At 40.4% G+C, this 21,407-nt stretch overlaps 1 protein-coding gene across 1 annotated transcript in view; it reads left to right on the forward strand.

Annotated features, from left to right (window-relative positions):
• Positions 1–7,159: 7,159 nt before the first annotated feature.
• Positions 7,160–21,407, forward strand: part of TMEM38B (transmembrane protein 38B) — a gene marked incomplete at both ends in the record, with an annotated part of 71,834 nt that continues 57,586 nt past the window's right edge. The window contains 1 exon segment of the mRNA XM_079706690.1: positions 7,160–7,271. Coding sequence (XP_079562816.1) covers positions 7,160–7,271 — 112 coding nt within the window.

The following is a 21,407-nucleotide window of genomic DNA, read 5'->3' on the forward strand; positions in this document are numbered from 1 at the left end:
ATACACATACAATTCCACTAATTGAACACTGACTTTAAAAAACTAGACCCAGGACATAGGTAATGTAGATACATTCTGTATGAAGTCTGGACAACTTAGGGCTCAAGCAGTGGAGTATGTAATTATTGTCAGTTGTCATATATGGACAACTTTACATTGCAATGATTTCCCTCCGTGATTGTTATGGGTCAGAACCCACCTGCAACTGCATTTGACCTCTCTATTTGTATTTATGGAGCTCACTGTTATTTGGACATATTTATGAATCTCTAGGTAGGTAAGATTCCTTTTGTTTGCCCAAACATCAGGTGCACATTTTCTTCTTGCTGCTGATGTTTTGGTTTAATCAACTTATCTACATAGATCACTGATAGTTTGTGAGTTCCTAGCCTTAGCTGCATGAATTTTATTTTTATTTTTTATTTATTATTATTTTTTGCAGTACGCGGGCCTCTCACCGCCGTGGCCTCTCCCGTTGCAGAGCACAGGCTCCGACGCGCAGGCCCAGCGGCCATGGCTCACGGGCCCAGCCGCTCCGCGGCATGTGGGATCTTCCCGGACCGGGGCACGAACCCGTGTCCCCTGCATCGGCAGGCGGACTCTCAACCACTGCGCCACCAGGGAAGCCCATGAATTTTCTTTTAAACCTCACTCATCGACCTTGTTTTTTAAATTTCGTTCCTTTGCCTGTCTTTTGGTGTAACAAGATGTAAGTTGGGATTATCTTGGAATTCCAGGTAGAGCTCCAAAGACAAAAGATGGTACCTTCACACTGTAAAGAGAGGAGCTAGGCTGTCTAAGTGGGACTTAATTAAAGATAACAACTAGTCCAGAGAACTTCACTCCCAACAGCCCAAGAAATCAAAAATTTTAAAGGAAATTCATAGAAGGGAATTCAAAAGGTTAGAGTGCTTTTTCTACTCTTCTCTGTATGAGGAAAGTGGTGCTTCTCTTCCCCAAGCCAATTCAGACTCTATTTGAATAGGTAAAGGATTATTTTTTTCTCACATAGCAGTAAGTCTGAGAGAGATGATACCTTCAGTTATCTGCTATTTTCTTGACCCTTCTCCCATGGTCACAGGGCATGCCCCAGCTCAAGACAGAAAAAAAGGAGAAGGGCCCTTCTCAAGGGCATAGTCACTTTAATAAGAGAAGCCACATTGTTTTCATCCTTCTGTTTGTCTATTCTTTTACCAATACCACACTGTCTTGATTACTGTAGATGTACAGTAGCATCAGTCCTTCAACTTTGTTCTTCTTCATTTAGTTTTCAGAAGCATGTCAAACAGATTTCTTCATTTTCATTTGCCCATATTCTAACACATGGCCAACCGCTTGCTGAGAGGCTGGAGAAAAACATATTTAATGTGTTAACTCAACATGCAGAGTTGGATATGCCTTTTGGTTAGCCATCTGATGGTATCCGCAGTTCCTGACAACTGCAGGTGTCAGGAAACCTTGCTATGCAGAGGTCCATGGCATCATTGTGGAGCCCGCAAATGTACCCCATGAATGAGTCAGCACTGGGAGCCTGTTATAAAGAAGAATATCGATAGCAAAAAGAGAACCAAGAACCATAACAAACCCCTGTGAACTAGAAGGCCTTTTGTTCCTTTTCTATAATTCCCTTACCTACTACCTTGACCCTGGAGGACACAGATGGTGGAAGGGGCAGAAGAGGAGGAAAGGTTGAAAGACCACCCCACGCCTCTTTCCCCCACTGCAAGGCTCTGAGCCAGGCAGACCTGAGCTAATGGAGTGGGAGAAGCTCTGAGTTAGATGCAACACTGACATTTTAATTGGATTGGACTCTTAATATTTTAGTATCTTAAATGATGAGGAGGTAATGGGATCTGCTGAGATAAAGTTAAAGGATGGGAAGGGGAGATCTGACATAGGATCATAGTTGGGGGCTTTGTCTGGTGGATGATAGATCCACTTCCTGACTGTGCCCCACTGATTTCAGCCTCTTCAACAAACTGGCTATGCTGGAAACTACAAACTCCTTTAATCCTGGCTGTTGACCCACAGTCCTTACTCCTAATAGGTCTTTCTGGCTCTCATCCAGTAACCTTTTCATTGCTGTGGGGATGCTGGATCTGTCAGTAAAAGGCAACTTTAGGAGAACATTTTGGGTTGTGTGGGACCAGAGAAAGCCCAGTAGGGCGACTGTAACAGGATAATAACAAATCCTGGTCTGTCACTGCCTGCCTTTGTGATCTCTCTCTAGCTCTGAACTTCCTACTCTGAAATAAATGGTCTAAAGAAAATGATTGTAATAGATACCTCTTGTGATGGCTGCGTGGCTCCCTCCATTCTCAGACATTGCCTCTGATACCTAGGGATGTGACCCAGCATCCCTCCAGAGCTGATCAACAAGGAGAGGACATCTGTCCCAGGCCAGGGCAGGCTCTTTCCTGGCAGTACTGAATAGGGGGACACAGAGACTGAACAATATTAACATTGACTATCATTAGTAACTGAGGGTAGCCCACATCTACCTACTGCTGCTGGCCTCAGAAATGCCCAACTTCTTGCTCTTTTTGGGAATTGATGGCTGATTCCCTGGTAGCCTTTCAGTAAATCTGTCACTTTGCTTAAGCTGCCCTGAACTATTTTATATGACTTGCAATCCATGTTACTTTTTTTAAAGGGTCCATTCAACTTCCAAAATTCTCTTATTCTTTGATTTAATGGTACCTGTTACTCTTGAACAGAGATGAATTATAACTTTGAGTGCTAGTAACCATAGACACCTGGCAACTATGGCACCGGTGGGTGAGTGCAGTTTTGGAAGTCTTTATACTGATGAACACTAGAGATATTCCTTTTCATAACATCAGATATTTTAAGTAGGTAAATTTGTACTTGTTACACATGGAGAATATTTTTAGTTTAATAGTTCATATTAGAGGTATAAGTGATGTTTACAGAAAAAGATTTTAGTTTCCAGTGCAAGAAATAAGTGAGCCAAGTTATATTTTTCAAGTCACCATATCAGTGTGTATTATTAGATACACAGAGTCTAAAGAGTTGAGTTTATAATTGAATTGGTTTATCACTTAAATCTCATGTGCCAGGATCTCACTGTACTGATTGAATTCAGGACAATAGGTGCTCTTCAGTTAATCCTCCTTGATAATGCTGACCATTAAAAAAATAGAAATTAAATTTAACATTTTGTCTTAAATGTCATATTTTACTACACTATAGATGGAAAGGGCATAGTTATCAAATCCCTATGAAAACAACTTCAGAATGAAAATCCCTAACCAGAATACTAAAGTTTAGAAGTGTAATTGGCTCCTCTAATATGAAACTTCCTCATCATGGACTCTTCATGGTTTTTAAAACGTTATTGACTCCCCAAAGTGAAAGGAATGCCAATCAGTGGATAGAAAGCAGTATTGCAGAGAAGAAATAGCTAGGATTACCTTTGTGGTACTGGGTTTTGGGATGTTGCCAACTTGATCCGGGGATGGATGATCAAGCTGAGACCAAGAAGGGTTATATAGAATTAACTTGATGATTAATATTAGATGCATAACCATAATGTTTGTACAAATAGAGGAACATGCTGCCAAAAAATTTATTCGTTTATAAAGTAGTTCTTAACTAGGGGCGATTCCCCCCCCCCAAGACAAAAATGTCTAGAGACATTTTTGGTTGTCACAATTGGTGTGTGTGCGTGTGCTACTGGCATCTAGTGGGTAGAGGCCAGGGATGCTGTTAAACATCCCATAACACACCCCATAAGACAACTGAGAATTGTTCAGCCCAAAATGTCAATAGCATTGAGGTTGAAAAACCTGGTTTATAACAATTAGTTTCACATGTTTTTGTACTCAAAATGCTTCACATATGTTTAGTCAAAATTCTTTTCCATTTCCGGAAGGGGGGCTAAGGCTAAGTATTTTCACCTCGGCCCGCGGCCTAGAAAAGCCTAGAAAAACCTCCTCTTTTCTTCCGCCTACCGGTCCGCGAGTCAGTGCCCTGCGCAGAGCCCAGGAAACGAACCTTGGCGCGCGCTGGTGCGGCCGCCCCCTTTCGCGGGGAGGGGCCGGGGGCGAGGGCGCTGGGAGGTCTTTTCTCGAGTTCACGTGGCCGGAGGGTCAGATTGCGGATCTCCCTTTTGCGGCGGCGGCCAAAGAGCAAGAGTACGAACTGTGGCAACCAGAGTCAAGGCAGGACAGGCATTTAGAAAGTTTCTTCCCGTATTTGACCGAGCATTAGTTGAAAGAAGTGCAGCCGAAACTGTAACCAAAGGAGGCATTATGCTTCCAGAAAAATCACAAGGAAAAGTATTGCAAGCAACAGTAGGAGCTGTTAGATCAAGCTCTAAAAGAAAGGGTGGAGAGATTCAACCAGTTAGTGTGAAAGTTGGAGATAAAGTTCTTCTCCCAGAATATGGAGGCATCAAAGTAGTTGTAGACGACAAGGATTATTTCTTACTTAGAGATGGTGACATTCTTGGAAACTACGTCGACTAAAATAAGTCACTATTGAAATGGCATCACGTGAAGCTGCCACTGAAGTTCTGAAATCTTTCTTCATGTAAATAATTTCCCTGTTTCTTTTATAATAAAGTAATGATATCCAAACTAAAAACAAAAACACCCTCTTTTCCAGATATTCATACAGTTAGACCACTTTTGCTTTCTAATAGATAAGCAGTACTTTATAATTTGATTTATCTGCAATAGTTATGTAACTTTGTAAACCGCTTCCAAAAGTCAGGGCAGGTTTTAATTTTCACACGTAATTTCCCCAAATCTTGCCTCTCCCTGTCATCAATTCAAAGCCTTCCCTCATTTTATTGCCCACTTGCTTCTGTTTGGCCCATTTCATTAGACTAAATAACTGAAGCACTGACCAGAAGCAAATATAGTGAGCACAGTTAACGTTTAGACAGAACTTGGCTTTTTGTGAGGTGATATCATTTCCCTTAGATTAAAAAAAAGTATTCTTTAGGCTCTAAGCGGATGGGGATCCAGCTTATTTTCACAGTTTGGAAATGAAACAAATTTCAGATTACTCGTAGAGTCTGAAATGATTAATTCTCTTCTATTGGAATTAATATATTTAGGGAAAGCAAAATATTTGACTTATCTTTTTAAAAAAAAATTCTGATGCTTTTCACTATTGCCATATTGGTGTTAATAATGAATTTAAGTATACCCCAGAATGATACTGGCATAGACATATGATTTAGAGATGTCATAGTATTTTTTTTAAGTCCAAGGACAAAACACATATTTTGTGGAGTCTAATTAAAGACTTTAAAACTGTAAAATCTTTTGGGAAATAACATCCAAGTTCTGCCCCTAAATTCACAAAGCTAAAGAAATGTATAAAAATTATGAAAGAACAAATATTCACAGCAGTTGCTTTTTTTTCTTTAGTTTGGCTAGAGGTCTAAAAGCCTTTCTCTAATAAGAGGTGCTTGCTTAGAAAACCACATATGAAAAGTATCTTAGCAACTCTATTCTTTCTTGATAAGTAGTGAAATGTAGAGATTTACTACAGTTTTCCCCACATTTTGAACACTTAGTGTTTAGGGCAGGGCCTCTGACATCCAGCAAAATGCCTGGTACATAGCAAAAAGCACTTGTTAAATGAATTAAAATGAACAGACAAATATTCAGATGAAAAAAATCAATGCAAGTCTGCAGTTCTTGCTCCCATGCGGCTCTTACTTATCTAGCAGCTCATGTTATTTCCAGTTTCCTGGTGTCCGCATGATCTGTTGACACATCAAATTAAAAATGTGCCAAACTAAACTTGTTTTTTTCTACCCAAGTCTGCTCCTCATTCTTGTTTCCTATTTTTCTGAATGTAACCATAATTCTCCTACTCACCCATTCCCCACATCCTTTTTTGACAGGTTGAGGTGACACCCAGCCTATTCTGGTTCTATTGCATCTTTCCCCATCCACTTCCCTGCTCCTAGTGTCCTCAGCCTCCACTACATTTTGTTTGGAACTGTGAATATCCTCCATTTTCGCCTGTCCGTAGTCTCTTTTTACCAAACTTTCCTAATCTTGTTGCTCGACTGCCACCCTCCCTCCCACCTCACCACCCCCACCCCCCACACACACAAAAAAGAAAAGCGCAGTTTAGCATAATGGTTGAGAGACTGGATTCTGGCTCGGATTTGTCTGAGCATAAAATGTAGTGATCAAGAGCTTAGACTCTGGGGCCAAACCACTTGGTTTATGGTCTGCCATTCAATTTCTCACTTCGTAGTCCAGCCAAAGTACTTCCCTCCATCTTTCCCTTAGCTTTTAGAGGCTAGTTTGCCTTACCACTTCCCTGAAATAGCCTTCCTCTCCTTGGAACTTGCCCTATCACGGCACCTATACTTATTATTACCCTCTTTGTAATCTCCCTTGGGAAAACACGTTTCTTGAGGGCAGGATATTTTATTTTTTATATCTCCAATAAGTGACGGTGTGATTTGCATACTGTGGTTCCTCGAGAAATGTTAGGTGAATGAAATCAATTCACAGAAATAAATCCGACTCTGAGCGTCTCCCCTTGTGGACTGCGTTTATCCAAAATCATAAAACTTTTACGCTAAAAAACGGTGAATAAAATGTATGTAAATTAAACCTTTAAAAAAGCCGACTTAAAATTTTTTCTTTAGGATCCCAGAGAGTCCTGAGGACGTTTATGGGTTTCATGTATCAATACTTAGCATATTAGAAATAACTGAGAAACATTTAAAATAGTTCTTTATGTATTCGTTCTAAAAATAATAAATGCACTAAATGTTAAGAGAAATAATGCATATTCATTATTTATGTTGTATTCCTCTGACCATTCTCCGCGTCTTGCACAGCTCCCAGCACGCAGAAGACGCTGGACTCTTATTAGGAGAACAAGGTCCGGCCCTCCTCACCCCGCCCAGCGGCCAACCGCCAGCGGCCAACCGCCGGCGGCCAAGCGCCAGCGGCCAACCGCCAGCGCGTCCGAGGCTCCTGGGACACGCGGCCCGCCCCCTCCGCGCGCCGGCGCCGGGTGCCAAGGCGCACGCGCAGAGCTCCGAGAGTCCCAACCGAAGAGCGGGCGGCCGCGGCCGTTTCTTCCCCCTCCTCTCGTCGCGCACGCCGGGAACCAGTCGCCGCGGCTGCTTCGGCTGCGGCGGTCGGTCATCGCGATGGGCTCTCAGTGGGATGAGCTGACCTTTGCCTTTTCTCGTACTTCCATGTTTCCCTTTTTTGACATCGCCCACTACCTGGTGTCGGTGATGGCACTGAAGCATCAGCCGGGTGAGTGCGGGGCGCCGAGGACCGGCCCCCTCGGTATCCCCCTCACGGCGAGGACGGCCTGAGCAGGGTAGCGGCCGAGCTGCCCCCTGCCCGGAGTCCTGTAGTCGAGCTGGAGGGGCGCCGAGAGGTGGCCTGTCCGACCCCTCGAGTACAGGTGGGGAAAATGAGGCCCGGGCGGTCCTCGCCAAAGGAGGCGCGGGGTTGGGGGGAGTGCGGGGGCGCCCCAGCGCCGCGGGCGGGACTCCCGGAACAGGTGACAGGGCGGCCGCAGCCGCTGTTGGGAGCCCAGGACTGCCCGCGTCCGCCCAGGGGCTGCGCCGTCTCCCGGCGGTGCCACCAGTTCCTTGGAAAGTGTTTTAAAATGACCTGGGAACAAAGCTCCCGGAGACAGCACGTCTGACTTCGTCGCTTGGGGTAGTGAATGGTTCTGGACGGCTCTCCGGTTTTGAAAGTTGAGTAAACACTGAAATACAGAGCCTTAAGTAGGCACCCCCAAGTTCCCCTTAACGCAGAGGTCTCCCACCTTGTTTAGCATGTTAGACAATGATTGCTGAGAGGAGTGGATTCCCATTTTGGGTCATATGAGTGACGTTGTACAAGAAAAGCCATTTGGCGTAGCTTCCCTTCTCTGTACAGTGGGGATATGGTCTTAATACAGAGTTTTGAGTTCTTTCAAGTATGCATACAAGGAGCAATATTTGTTTTTTCTTGTATTTTACATTCAGGATATGTTTGCTCCTGTATTGCTTTACTTTTGCCGTTAGTCTACCTGCCTTTTCATTTTATGCTTTCTTCTTTTTTTGAGGTCAGGCATTTTCTTTGCCTTACTTTCTCTGTGTTCATGCTGCCTTGAATCTGCCTTGTCCTACAGTCAATGAGTGAGGGATTAAGGATGATGCTGTACCTCTTATGGTCTGTTTTTTTCGGTTTTTTTGTTTTCTTTAAAACCCTTGGACCTCAGAAATATTTTTCATTTAAATTGAAATTTGTAGCTCAGCCTAAATCATTGTTTGGTAGCAGTTTTGACTTGGATAAGGGGAATATTCGTGTATTAAATCGGGACAGAGAATCTGCATAAGAGACTGCTTCCTTGATTTGAAAATAAGTACATTTTATTATTATGCCATATTCAGTATTTGGTATTTTCTTGTATAGCTTAAATCAGAGGTTCTCAAAGTGTGGCCCAGGAGCCGCTGGGGTTCCTGACACTTCCAACTCAAAATTATTTTCATAATAACATGCAGATGTCATCTTTTTCACACTCATTTTCTCACAAGTATACAGTGGAGTTTTCCAGAGGCCACATGACCTGCCGTACTGTAACAGGTTGAATGCAGAAGCAGATAGAAGAGTCCATCTGTTTTCTATTTGAAGCGGACATGAAAGAGATTTACTAAAAAAGTGTGAGTTTTCTCACCAAATATTTTTTGCTTTGGAAAATAGCTATTTTTCATGAAGAGTCCATTATTTGTTAACATTTAGTGCATTTATCATTTTAAAAATATTCATTTTGAAAAGAACTATTCAAAAATTGTCTCATTTATAATTTCTAATAAGCTAAATATTGATAACCCACATAAAGAAAAGCTTTTTAGGGGGTCTTCAAGAATTTTGTTTTGGAGTCAGCCTTTTTAAAGGTTTAATTTACCTGTATTATATTCACCCTTTCTAATATAAAGTTCTGTGGTTTTGGACAAACACATACAGTCATGTAACTACCACCACAATCAAGATAGAGAACAGTTTCATCACCCACCCCAGTCCCTCGTGCCCCTTCGTAGTCAGCCCTCCCCAAGCCCCTGGCAACCATTCATCTGCTCACTAATTTTGGGGATGCAGAGGAGTCCTGAGACCAAAAACCTTGAGAACCATTGGACTAATTGGACATTAGTACAGTATTACACATGGTGTAAAAATATATTCCAGTACCAGTACTTGTAAACATGTAAAAATTATAGAATTCACACAAAAGAGTAAACCTGCTTTTACCAGAATTGTGTTACACTGTCCTTCCACCATATTGGCTGTTATCAGTCCTAAATATCTTGTCTTTCTGATGATCAGAAAACACAGTTTTTATTTGCATCTGTCATAGTTACTAATGTTTGCTGGCCATTTGTATTTATACTTATATAAATCTGTTGAGTTGATCATATTGTTTTTCCTGTTTAAAATGTAATACATTTAAAAAATGAATTATCCTTACATTTTTGGAATAAACTGTTTGATGTATTAGTTTAATTCATTAGGGATTTTCATTTGCCAAGACTTATATAAAACTTTACTTAATTGGCAACTTTTTTCTGTTCCCCCTGGACTGATTCTTTAGAACACAGACCTGTAGTGCAATAAAACCACAATTCATCTATGTACTGCTACCCGGGTTCTTCTTATCCTTATCTCCTCAAGCATGTTACTCCTTGAGACTCTTGACTTTTGGAATGTACTCCATCAGTGCCAGTACCTCACTCCCCACTTTCTATAGTTTACATCTTATGGCTTACAGACTATGCCTAGATCTGGACTACTGAGGGCAAGTGGGTAAAGGGGATTAACTCTTCCTATCTGTGGTGTTGATAAGGATGGCATCTTTTTTTTTGTTTGGTTTAGGTTGTAGGCCTTCAAATCCAAGGAAAGATACCCCCTACCCCCTTCCTTTTCCATGTGACTTGCGCTTCATAAGTGAAACCATCAGGGGGTATTTTTTAAATAGTTTATTTATTATAAAATTTTTATTGGAGTATGGTTGCTTTATAATGTTGTGTTAGCCTCCACTGCACAACAAAGTGAATCAGCCATACACATACAGATATCCCCTCCCATTTAGATTACCACAGCATGAGGGGGTATTTAATATGTTGGATTTTTTTTTATTTCTTAGTTTACTTCCATTTGCCTCATACTTAACCTTAGTTCCTCCTGAACTCTGGCATCTGATTGTCTATAGCTTTAAGTTTTGGCTAGTAGTGTAGAGGGTTTTTTTGTTTGTTTTTTCTGTTTTCCTGGGCATTTTATTAGGAAGTTGGAAAATGCTGCTTTGGGAATTGTTGCTCAGAAACCATTTTAACAGAATGTTTATGTCATCAGTTGTAATCTCTCTTACACTTTTAATCTGTGTTCTCTGTTTTTTTCTTATTTAAATGTTCATTAAAATAAACACATTTCTTTAATCCTACATTCATATCCCATTGCTATTTTCTGTAAGACATCCTGAAAATTTAATCTACAATGATCTCCACTTGATTTTTACATACAAAATCTGTTATTTTACTCTTAATTCTCTGACCACTATTTTGCTAACTTCCCTCAAATCATATGTAGTTCAATTAAGCAAATATTCACTGTACTAGGTAGTATATGAGACGTTGAGGATACCAAGATGAAAGTTACTGTTATAGCTCTAAAAGAATTCAACTGTGCTGTTGTCACTGTAAAACCTCCTCTGCCTCCCCCTCCTCCTCCTCCTCCTTCTCTTTCCTTGCAGTGGCACATAAGGTTGCACTACCTTTCTTATACAGTAATAATATTCATTCATTTCAGATACATGCAAAACATTTCAGTGTCTTCATTCTAGTCCTCATACATCTCTTTAGGTAGGTATTATTGAACACATTTTACAGATGAGTAGTCTTACAGGAATAACATAACCTTACTTAAGTCACATATTTTAGCAAATTATGGAGCTAGTTCTTGGGCTAATTTCAGAGTTCTCAATTCTGTGCTCTCTCTTTGCAGATACATTTAATGTTCCAGGTTTCTCAATATTTAGCAATTTCTCAATAAGTTATCATTTGACATCATTATTTTCTCCCATGATTTCGGTCATTTCCACATCATCACTCAGTTTCTCATTTGTTTTCAGGGATTAAATCCAGGAATAAAGTTTGTCATTGTTCCTTCCTCTAATCTGTGGGAGATGAAAAGATTAATAAAACAAGAATTTATCAGTTCTGGGGATTCTGGGAGGGTGGCAGCATACTTTTGCTATCTTTATGAATTCCGACGTAAACACATACAGAAAAGTGCAAAAGTGATCGTAAATGTATAGTTCAGTGAATTTTCAGAATGAGCGCAACTATGTTAATCAACATCCAGGTAAAAATAGAACAACTATGATCCCCCCAAAGCCCTCTTTGTTATAGCATGCTTTTAAAAGAGCAGATTCTGCCCAGTGTGGGGTGGAAAAGGATGTCTCAGAAATGACAGTCCATAATTTACTTATGTGAGTACAGAGAGTCTTACTTAAATATCTTTAATATATATTTTTAACATCTTTATTGGAGTATAATTGCTTTACAATGTTGTGTCAGTTTCTGCTGTATAAAAAAGTGAATTAGCTATACATATACATATATTACACATGTATCCCCATATCCCCTCCCTCTTGAGTCTCCCTCTCACCCTCCCTATCCCACCCCTCTAGGTGGTCACAAAGCACCGAGCTGATCTCCCTGTGCTATGTGGCTGCTTCCCACTAGCTACCTATTTTACATTTGGTAGTGTATGTATGTCCATGCCACTCTCTCACTTCCTCCCAGTTTACCCTTCCCCCTGCCCGTGTACTCAAGTCCATTCTCTACGTCTGCGTCTTTATTCCTGTCCTGCCCCTAGGTTCTTCAGAAACTTTTTTTTTTTTTTTAGATTCCATATATATGTGTTAGCATACAATGTTTGTTTTTATCTTTCTGACATACTTCACTCTGTATGACAGTCTCTAGGTCCATCCACCTCATTATAAATACCTCAATTTCGTTTCTTTTTATGGCTGAGTAATATTCCATTGAATACATGTGCCAGATCTTCTTTACCCATTCATCTGTCGATGGACACTTAGGTTGCTTCCATGTCCTGGCTATTGTAGATAGTGCTGCAATGAACATTATGGTACATGACTCTTTTTGAATTACGGTTTTCTCAGGGTATATGCCCAGTAGTGGGACTGCTGGGTCCTATGGTAGTTCTATTTTAGTTATTTAAGGAACCTCCATACTGTTTTCCATAGTGGCTGTATCAATTGACATTCCCACCAACAGTGCAAAAGGGTTCCCTTTTCTCCACAGCCTCTCTGGCAGTTATTGTTTGTAGATTTTTTGATAATGGCCATTCTGACTGATGTCAGGTGATACCTCATTGTAGTTTTGATTTGCATTTCTCTAATGATTAGTGATGTTGAGCATCTTTTCATGTGTTTGTTAGCAATCTGTATATCTTTGGAGACATGTCTATTTAGGTCTTCTGCCCATTTGTGGATTGGGTTGTTTGTTTTTTTGATACTGAGCTGCATGAGCTGCTTGTATATTTTGGACATTAATCCTTTGTCGGTTGCTTCATTTGCAAATATTTTCTCCTATTCTGAGGGTTGTCTTTTCCTCTTGTTTATGGTTTCCTTTGCAGTGCAAAAGCTTTGAAGTTTCATTAGGTCCCATTTGTTTATTTTTGTTTTTACTTCCATTTCTCTAGGAGGTGGGTCAAAAAGGATCTTGCTGGGCTTCCCTGGTGGCGCAGTGGTTGAGAGTCCGCCTGCCGATGCAGGGGGGATGGGTTCGTGCCCCGGTCTGGGAGGATCCCACGTGCCGCGGAGCGGCTGGGCCCGTGAGCCATGGCCGCTGGGCCTGTGTGTCCGGAGCCTGTGCTCCGCAACGGGAGAGGCCACAGCAGTGAGAAGCCCACATACCGCAAAAAAAAAAAAAAAAAAAAAAAAAAAAAAAAGGATCTTGCTGTGATTTATGTCATAGAGTGTTCTGCCTATGTTTTCCTCTAAAAGTTTGAAAGTGTCTGGCCTTACATTTAGGTCTTTAATCCATTTAGAGTTTATTTTTGTGTATGGTGTTAGGGAGTGTTCTAATTGTCTTTTACATGTAGCTGTCCAGTTTTCCCAGCACCACTTATTGAAGAGGCTGTGTTTTCTCCACTGTATATTCTTGCCTCCTTTATCAAAGACAAGGTGACCGTATGTGTGTGGGTTTATCTCTGGGCTTTCTGTCCTGTTCCACTGATCTATATTTCTGTTTTTGTGCCAGTACCATATTGTCTTGATTACTGTAGCTTTGTAGTGTAGTCTGAAGTCAGGGAGCCCAGTTCCTCCAGCTCTGTTTTTCTTTCTCATGATTGCTTTGGCTATTTGGGGTCTTTTTGTTTCCATACAAATTGTGAAATTTTTTGTTTTAGTTCGGTGAAAAATGCCACAGGTAGTTTGATAGGAATTGCGTTGAATCTATAGATTGCTTTGGGTGGTATAGTCATTTTCACAATGTTGATTCTTCCAATCCAAGAATATGGTATATCTCTCCTGTTCTTATCATCTCAAATTCCTTTCATCAGTGTCATATAGTTTTCTGCATACAGGTCTTCTGTCTCCTTAGGTAGGTTTATTCTTAGGTATTTTACTCTTTTTGTTGCAGTGGTAAATGGGAGTGTTTCCTTAATTTCTCTCTCAGATTTTTCGTCATTAGTGTATAGGAATGCAAGAGATTTCTGTGCATTAATTTTGTATACTGCTATTTTACCAGATTCATTGGTTAGCTCTAGTAGTTTTCTGGTAGCATCTTTAGGATTCTCTATGTATAGTATCATGTCAGCTGCAAAGAGTGACAGTTTTACTTCTTCTTTTCCAATTTGGATTCCTTTTCTTCCTTTTTCTTCTCTGATTGCTGTGGCTAAAACTTCCAGAGAGTGTGCAACCTTGTCTTGTTCCTGATCTTAGTGGAAATGGTTTTAGTTGTTCACCATTGAGAACGATGTTGGCTGTGGGTTTGTCATATATAGCCTTTATTATGTTGAGGTAAGTTCCCTCTATGCCTGCTTTCTGGAGGGTTTTTATCATAAATATGTGTTGAATTTTGTTGAAAGCTTTTTCTGCATCTATTGAGATGATCATAGGATTTTCTCCTTCAGTTTGTTAATATGGTGTATCACATTGATTGATTTCCCTGTATTGAAGAATCCATGCATTCCTGGGATAAACCTCACTAGATCATGGTGTATGATGCTTTCATTGTGCTGTTGAATTCTGTTTGCTAGTATTTTGTCGGGGATTTTTGCATTTATGTTCATCAGTGATATTGGCCTGTTGTTTTCTTTCTTTGTGACCTCTTTGGTTTTGGTATCAGGTGATGGTGGCCTTGTAGAATGCATTTGGGAGTGTTCCTCCATCTGCTATATTTTGGAAGAGTTTGAGAAGGATAGGTGTTAGTTCTTCTCTAAATGTTGATAGAATTTGCCTGTGAAGCCATCTAGTCCTGGGCTTTGTCTGTTGGAAGATATTTAATCACAGCTTCAATTTCAGTGCTTGTGATTGGTCTGCTTATATTTTCTATTTCTTCCTGGTTCAGTCTCGGAAGGTTGTGCTTTTCTAAGAGTTTGTCCATTTCTTCCAGGTTGTCCATTTTATTGGCATAGAGTTGCTTGTAGTAATCTCTCATGATCCTTTGTATTTCTGCAGTGTCAGTTGTTACTTCTCCTTTTTCATTTGTCATTCTTTTGATTTGAGCCTTTTCCCGTTTTTTCTTGATGAGTCTGGCTAATGGTTTATCAATTTTGCTTATCTTCTCAAAAAAACAGCTTTTAGTCTTATTGGTCTTTGCTGTTGTGTCCTTCATTTCTTTTTCATTTATATCTGATCTGGTTTTTATGATTTCTTTCTCTCTGCTAATATATTTTTTGTTGTTGTTCTTTCTCTAATTGCTTTAGGTGTAAGGTTTGATTGTTCATTTGAGATGTTTCTTGTTTCTTGAGGTAAGATTGTTTTGCTATAATCTTTCCTCTTAGAACCGCTTTTGCTGCATCCCATAGGTCTTAGGTCATCGTATTTTCATTGTCATTTGTTCCTAGGTATTTTTTGATTTCCTCTTTGGTTTCCTCAGTGGTCTCTTGGTTATTAAGTAGTTTATTGTTTAGCTTCCATGTGTTTGTATTTTTTACAGGTTTTTTCCTGTAATTGGTATCTAGTCTCATAGCGTTGTGGTACAAAACATACTTGATACGATTCCAATTTTCTTAAGTTTACCAAGGCTTGATGTGTGACCCAAGATACGATCCTTTCTGCAGAATGTTCCATGAGCACTTGAGAAGAAAGTGTATTCTGTTGTTTTTGGATGTCCTATAAATGTCAATTAAGTCCATCTTGTTTAATGTGTCATTTAAAGCTTGCATTTCCTTATTTATTTTCATTTTGGATGACCTGTCCATTGGTGAAAGTGGGGTGTTAAAGTCCGCTGCTATTATTGTGTTACTGTTGATTTCCCCTTTCATGGTTGTTAACATTTGCCTTATGTATTGAGGTGCTCCTATGTTGGATGCATAAGCATTTACAATTGTTATATGTTTTTCTTGGATTGATCCCTTGTTCATTATGTAGTGTCTTTCTTTGTCTGTTGTAATAGTCTTTATTTTAAAGTCTATTTTATCTGATATGAGTATTGCTACTCCAGCTTTCTTTTGATTTCCATTGGCATGGAATATCTTTCTTCATCTTCTCACTTTCAGTCTGTATGTGTCCCTAGGTCTGAAGTTGGTCTCTTGGAAACAGCGTATATATGGGTCTTGTTTTTGTCTCCATTCAGCCAGTCTGTGTCTTTTGGTTGGAGTGTTTAATCCATTTACGTTTAAGGTAATTATCGATATGTATGTTCCTATTACTGTTTTCTTAATTGTTTCAGGTTTGTTATTGTAGGTCTTTTCCTTCCCTTGTGTTTCCTGCGTAGAGAATTTCCTTTAGCATTTGTTGTAAAGCTGGTTTGGTGGTGCTGAATTCTGTTAGCTTTTGCTTGTCTGTAAAGGTTTTAATTTCTCCGTCGAATCTGAATGAGATCCTTGCTGGGTACAGTAATCTTGGTTGTAGGTTTTTCCCTTTCATCACTTTAAATATGTCCTGCCACTCCCTTCTGGCTTGCAGGGTTTCTGCTGAAAGATCAGCTGTTAACCTTTTGGGGATCCCCTTGTATGTTATTTGTTGCTTTTCCCTTGCTGCTTTTAATATTTTTTCGTTTTATGTAATTTTTGATAGTTTGATCAATATGTGTCTTGGCGTGTTTCTCCTTGGATTTGTTCTCTAGGGGACTGTACACTTCCTGGAGTTGATTGACTATTTCCTTTGTCATATTAGGGAAGTTTTCAACTATAATCTCTTCAAATATTTTCTCAGACTCTTTTTCTCTTCTTCTTCTGGGAGCCCTATAATTCAAATGTTGGTGCGTTTAATGTTGTCCCAGAGGTCTCTGAGACTGTCCTCAATTCTTTTCATTCTTTTTTCTTTATTCTGCTCTCTGGTAGTTATTTCCACTATTTTATATTCCAGGTCACTTATCCGTTCTTCTGCCTCAGTTATTCTGCTATTGATTCCTTCTAGAGCATTTTAAATTTCACTTATTGTGTTGTTCATCATTGTTTGTTTGCTCTTTAGTTCTTCTAGTTCTTTGTCAAATGTATCTTGTATTTTCTCCATTCTATTTCCAAGATTTTGAATTATATTTACTATCATTACTTTGAATTCTTTTTCAGGTAGACTGCCTATGTCATCTTCATTTGTTTGGTCTGTTGGGTTTTCACTTTGCTCCTTCATCTGCTGAGTATTTCTCTGTATTCTCAGTTTGCTTAACTTACTGTGTTTGGGGTCTCCTTTTTGCAGGCTGCAGGTTCGTAGTTCCCGTTGTTTTTGGAGCCTGCCCCCAGTGGGTAAGGTTGGTTCAGTTGGTTGTGTAGGTTTGCTGGTGGAGGGCAGTGGTGCCTGTGTTCTGGTGGACGAGGCTGGATCTTGTCTTTCTGGTGGGCAGGACCGTGTCCGGTGTTATGTTTTGAGGTGTCTGTGAACTTATGATTTTAGGCAGCCTCTCTGCTAATGAGTGGGGTTGTGTTCTCTTGTTAGTTGTTTGGCATGGGGTGTCCAGCACTGGAGCTTGCTGGTCGTTGAGAGGAGCAGGGTCTTAGTGTTGAGATGGAGATCTCTTGGAGAGCTCTCGCTGACTGATATTACATGGGGCCAGGAGGTCTTAGTGGTCTAACGTCCTGAACTCTGCTCTCCCACCTCAGAGGCTCAGGCCTAACATCTGGCTGGAGCACCAAGACCCTGTCTGCTACCCGGCTCAGAAGAGAAGGGCGAAAAACAAAGAAAGAAAAATAAATAAATAAAATAAATGTAGTTATTAAAATAAAAACTAAGAATAAATAAAAAAGAGAGCAAGCAAACCAGTAAACAAATCCACCAATGATAAGAAGCACTAAAAACTATACTATGATAATCATAGAAATTAGTAACCATGGTGTTGCATTCAGCAAACCCCAAGTGTACAGTTGATCCCAAAGTCCACCGTCTCAATTTTGGGATGATTCGTTGTCTATTCAGGTATTTCACAATGCAGGGTACATCAGGTTGATTGTGGAGATTTAATCCGCTGCTCCTGAGGCTGCTGGGAGAAATTTCCCTTTCTCTTCTTTGTTCCCACAGCTCCTGGGGTTCAGCTTTGGATTTGGCCCCGCCTCTGCGTGTAGGTCGCCCTCTGGCGTCTGTTCTTCGCCCAGACAGGACGGGGTTAAAGGAGCAGCTGATGAGGGGGCTCTGGCTCACTCAGGCCGGGGGTCGGGAGGGGTACAGAATGTGGGGTGAGCCTGCGGCAGCAGAGGCTGGCATGACGTTGTAACAGCCTGAGGCGTGCCGTGTGTTCTCCCGGGGAAGTTGCCTCTGGATCTCGGGACCCTGGCAGTGGCGCGCCACACAGGCTCCCTGGAGGGGAGGTGTGGATAGTGACCTGTGCTTGTACACAGGCTTCTTGGTGGCTGCAGAAGCAGGCTTAGCATTTCATGCCTGTCTCTGTTGTCCATGCTGATAGCTGCAGCTTGCGCCTGTTTCTGAAGCGCGTTCTGAATCTCCTCTCCTCACACATCCCGAAACAATGGTCTCTTAGGCAGTTAGCCTGCCTCTTAGCCTCTTAGGCAGTTCCATACTTTTGCCCGGACTCTCTCCTGGTTAGCTGTGGCGCATTAGCCCCCTTCAGGCTGTGTTCACTCAGCCAACCCCAGTCGTCTCCCTGGGATCTCACCTCTGAAGCCCGAGCCTCAGCTCCCAGCCCCCATCCACCCTGGTCGGTGAGCAGACAAACCTCTCAGGCTGTTGAGTGCTGGTCAGCACTGACCTCTGTGTGGGAGTCTCTCCGCTTTGCCCTCCGCACCCCTGTTGCTGCGCTCTCCTCCGTGGCTCTGAGGCTTCCCCCTCCCACCCACTCCCCATCTCCGCCAGTGAAGGGGCTTCCTAGTGTGTGGAAACTTTTCCTCCTTCACAGCTCCCTCCCCGAGTTGCAGGTCCTATCTCTATTCTTTTGTCTCTGTTTTTTCTTTTTTCCTTTTCCCTACCCAGGCAGGTGGGGAGTTTCTTGCCTTTTGGGAGGTCTGAGGTCTTCTGCCAGCGTTCAGTAGGTGTTCTGTAGGAGTTGTTCCACACGTACATGTATTTTTAATGTATTTGTTGGGAGGAATGTGATCTATATGTCTTACTCCTCCGTCGTCTTGAAGGTCCTCTCTTTACTATTTTTTAACCTAAAGGAAAGTTAGAATCTTTGAGTGACTTGACAAAACATTGATCAGGGAGTGTGCTGTAGTAGAAAGCGTTCATAAAGTCAGAAGTCAGAAGACCAGTGTTTAGTTCAAACTCTACCACTAACTAGGTAGCTTGGGCTAAGAACTTAAAACTCAATATTTATGCCATGAGTGAGGTGGACCAGAACACCAGCTGAGCAGTGTCCCCTCTCCAGGAGTCTTCAGTTTTGACTCTAAAGAGCTCTTCCTCCAAGCTTCTAAGTTTTAATAATTTCAGCCTATCCTTTGTTCCCCCAGGAGTGGTAACAGCTTTCTACAGTTGATACTTCTGTGACACCATAGTATTTACTTTTTCAATAATCTAGTTAACAATTTTATACCTACTTCTTTATATTAAATCCTTTCTGTTAATAAAACTTTGTATTTTCTGTTTCCTGACTGGACTCTGGTACAGAAACCTAGGAGTGGGGTTTAACTACATGCTTTCTGGTTTCCATATGTAATATTAAGGTATCTAAAGTGCTGGCTATTTCCTGTCCATAGATCTGGTCAGTATAATGCCTTCCGTGTGGCAGGCCAGTGTGATGTTCTATGGACTCTCAATATGATCAAAATTTCTGTGGACTTTTTTAGAGAGCAGGAGAGTTGACATAGATCTGAGGCAAGACTGTGATAGTGTACTGTTAAACCTGCCAGGTAAAAGCAAAGTGTTTCTGGGATTCTTTGCAAATTAATATGGAGAAAAAAGCATTTCTTTACTAGGTTACAGAGGTTAATGCTGATTTGTTCTAGTAAAAATACTGTATTTTGAATACCAGCTGCAGTTGGAGTCATTACCGGTCTACATTTAAGATAGTTCACAATTATTTTTCAAGATCCATCTGCTTTACATATAGTGCAAACAAGCAAGTTAAGTGGAATGTGATAGCTATCATCATCTTTCATCTTTCATGTTTTTGGTTATGGTACTCATCTCTGTAATACTGCTTTGTAAAAATATCTTGGTGAGGAGAAGAAACTCTAGGGGCTTCTACCTGATCATTCCTATCAGAATGATTCTTATTCCAAGGATCAGAGAATCAATATGCAGAGGGTGCCAGTTGCTAAGTATGTCTAGTCTAGTTATACATTAAGCAACTGGAGAAATAACCACAGCCGTGGATTTACTTGGCCCACTGTGATTCATACTTGATATAAAGCTCCTTGAATTGTGTCACACATAATCTCTAAGCCATTGTTGCCTACATGATTATTTTAAAATATTTTGATGAAAAAGCATACTTGAGGCATATGAGCTAGATGATGTTGTTAATTTTTCTCTTTAAAGAGATAAATCTATAAATGGGAAAGACTAGGGCAAAAGTTTACTAATATGCAATTTAAAAATACTTAACCTCTGGAGATGAGGCTTTAAGAAGGCTAGAGCATTCCCCTGCTTCTTTCTGGAAGTCATATTAACCACCAGCAAGCTGAATGCTAACTGTTTGGAAATAGCTACAGTGTAACTAGTTCTTAAAAATGGAGACACACTGTGGAACTAAAGTAGACTGAGTATATCAAAATAAAGAAGTCATGTGTGCAGTACATTAAAGAATATCTTTCTAGTCTTTGTTTTAACTAAGTCAGCAAAAGTATGTTAAACATAGTCTAATAATTCATTTGGCCAGAGAATGGGATTATTTTGTGGATGTGATTTTAAATGAATTTAAGGGAGTAGAATGTGACTTTATTTCTCAGCTTTCCTTTCATAATGAAAATATTTTGATTAATGAAAATATTTTGATTGTTAAAGTCCCCAGGTGATTATATGTACTTTAGATATCTTATACTTTGAATTAGATCCAGGTCTCGATGTGACAAATTTTGCTAAGGGTTTTGGGGGAAAGAATGCTATTGATAACGTGTAACAAACATCTTAACTCAAGGTAGGACGGAGAATTTTTTTTCTCTTTTAAATGTCAGTATGTTAAAAATAATGTGTATAAATTAACACAGCTTATTCGTTAGCTAAAGGAATACACCTTTGTTTAAAACTGAGAAGAAATTAAAGATATCATATTAACTATTTTTTTCCTACTGAAAATTATTTATATGCCCTAAAGATATACAGCTGTTTCTGGTTAACTTTCTGTATTTTTTTTAATATAAATTTTGAAAGCATCATACTTTTATTTATTTATTTATTTGGCCCTGTCTCATGGCATGCCGGATCTTAGTTCCCTGACCAGGGATTAAACCCGCACCCCCTGTGGTAGAAGCACAGAGCCTTAACCACTGGACTGCCAGGGGAGTCCCTGTGTTTTCATAATTTAACTTCACATTAAACTAGCTGGTGCCAGTATGATACATACAAAGGAACATCATACCCAAAGAACTTTGTCATAAGATTGCGTCATGCTGAAAAATGTGTTATGGTAGTGTGTGTACTGAAGAAAGCTTTAAAGGAAGGCCTGTTTGAGTTAGAGAAATATTTCTGGCTGACATAGTTTTGAAAATCAGGCAAAAAAGACCATTATGAGAGAGACCCTCCCTTCAACTCTGTTCTTTTCCTTTCTGTTTTGGTCTAATAAAATCTTAGTTTCATTGATTTAATACTATTGGGGTTATGAG

Source organism: Hyperoodon ampullatus, assembly GCF_949752795.1.
Source record: "Hyperoodon ampullatus genome assembly, chromosome: 6".
In the NCBI taxonomy this organism is placed as follows: domain Eukaryota; kingdom Metazoa; phylum Chordata; class Mammalia; order Artiodactyla; family Ziphiidae; genus Hyperoodon; species Hyperoodon ampullatus.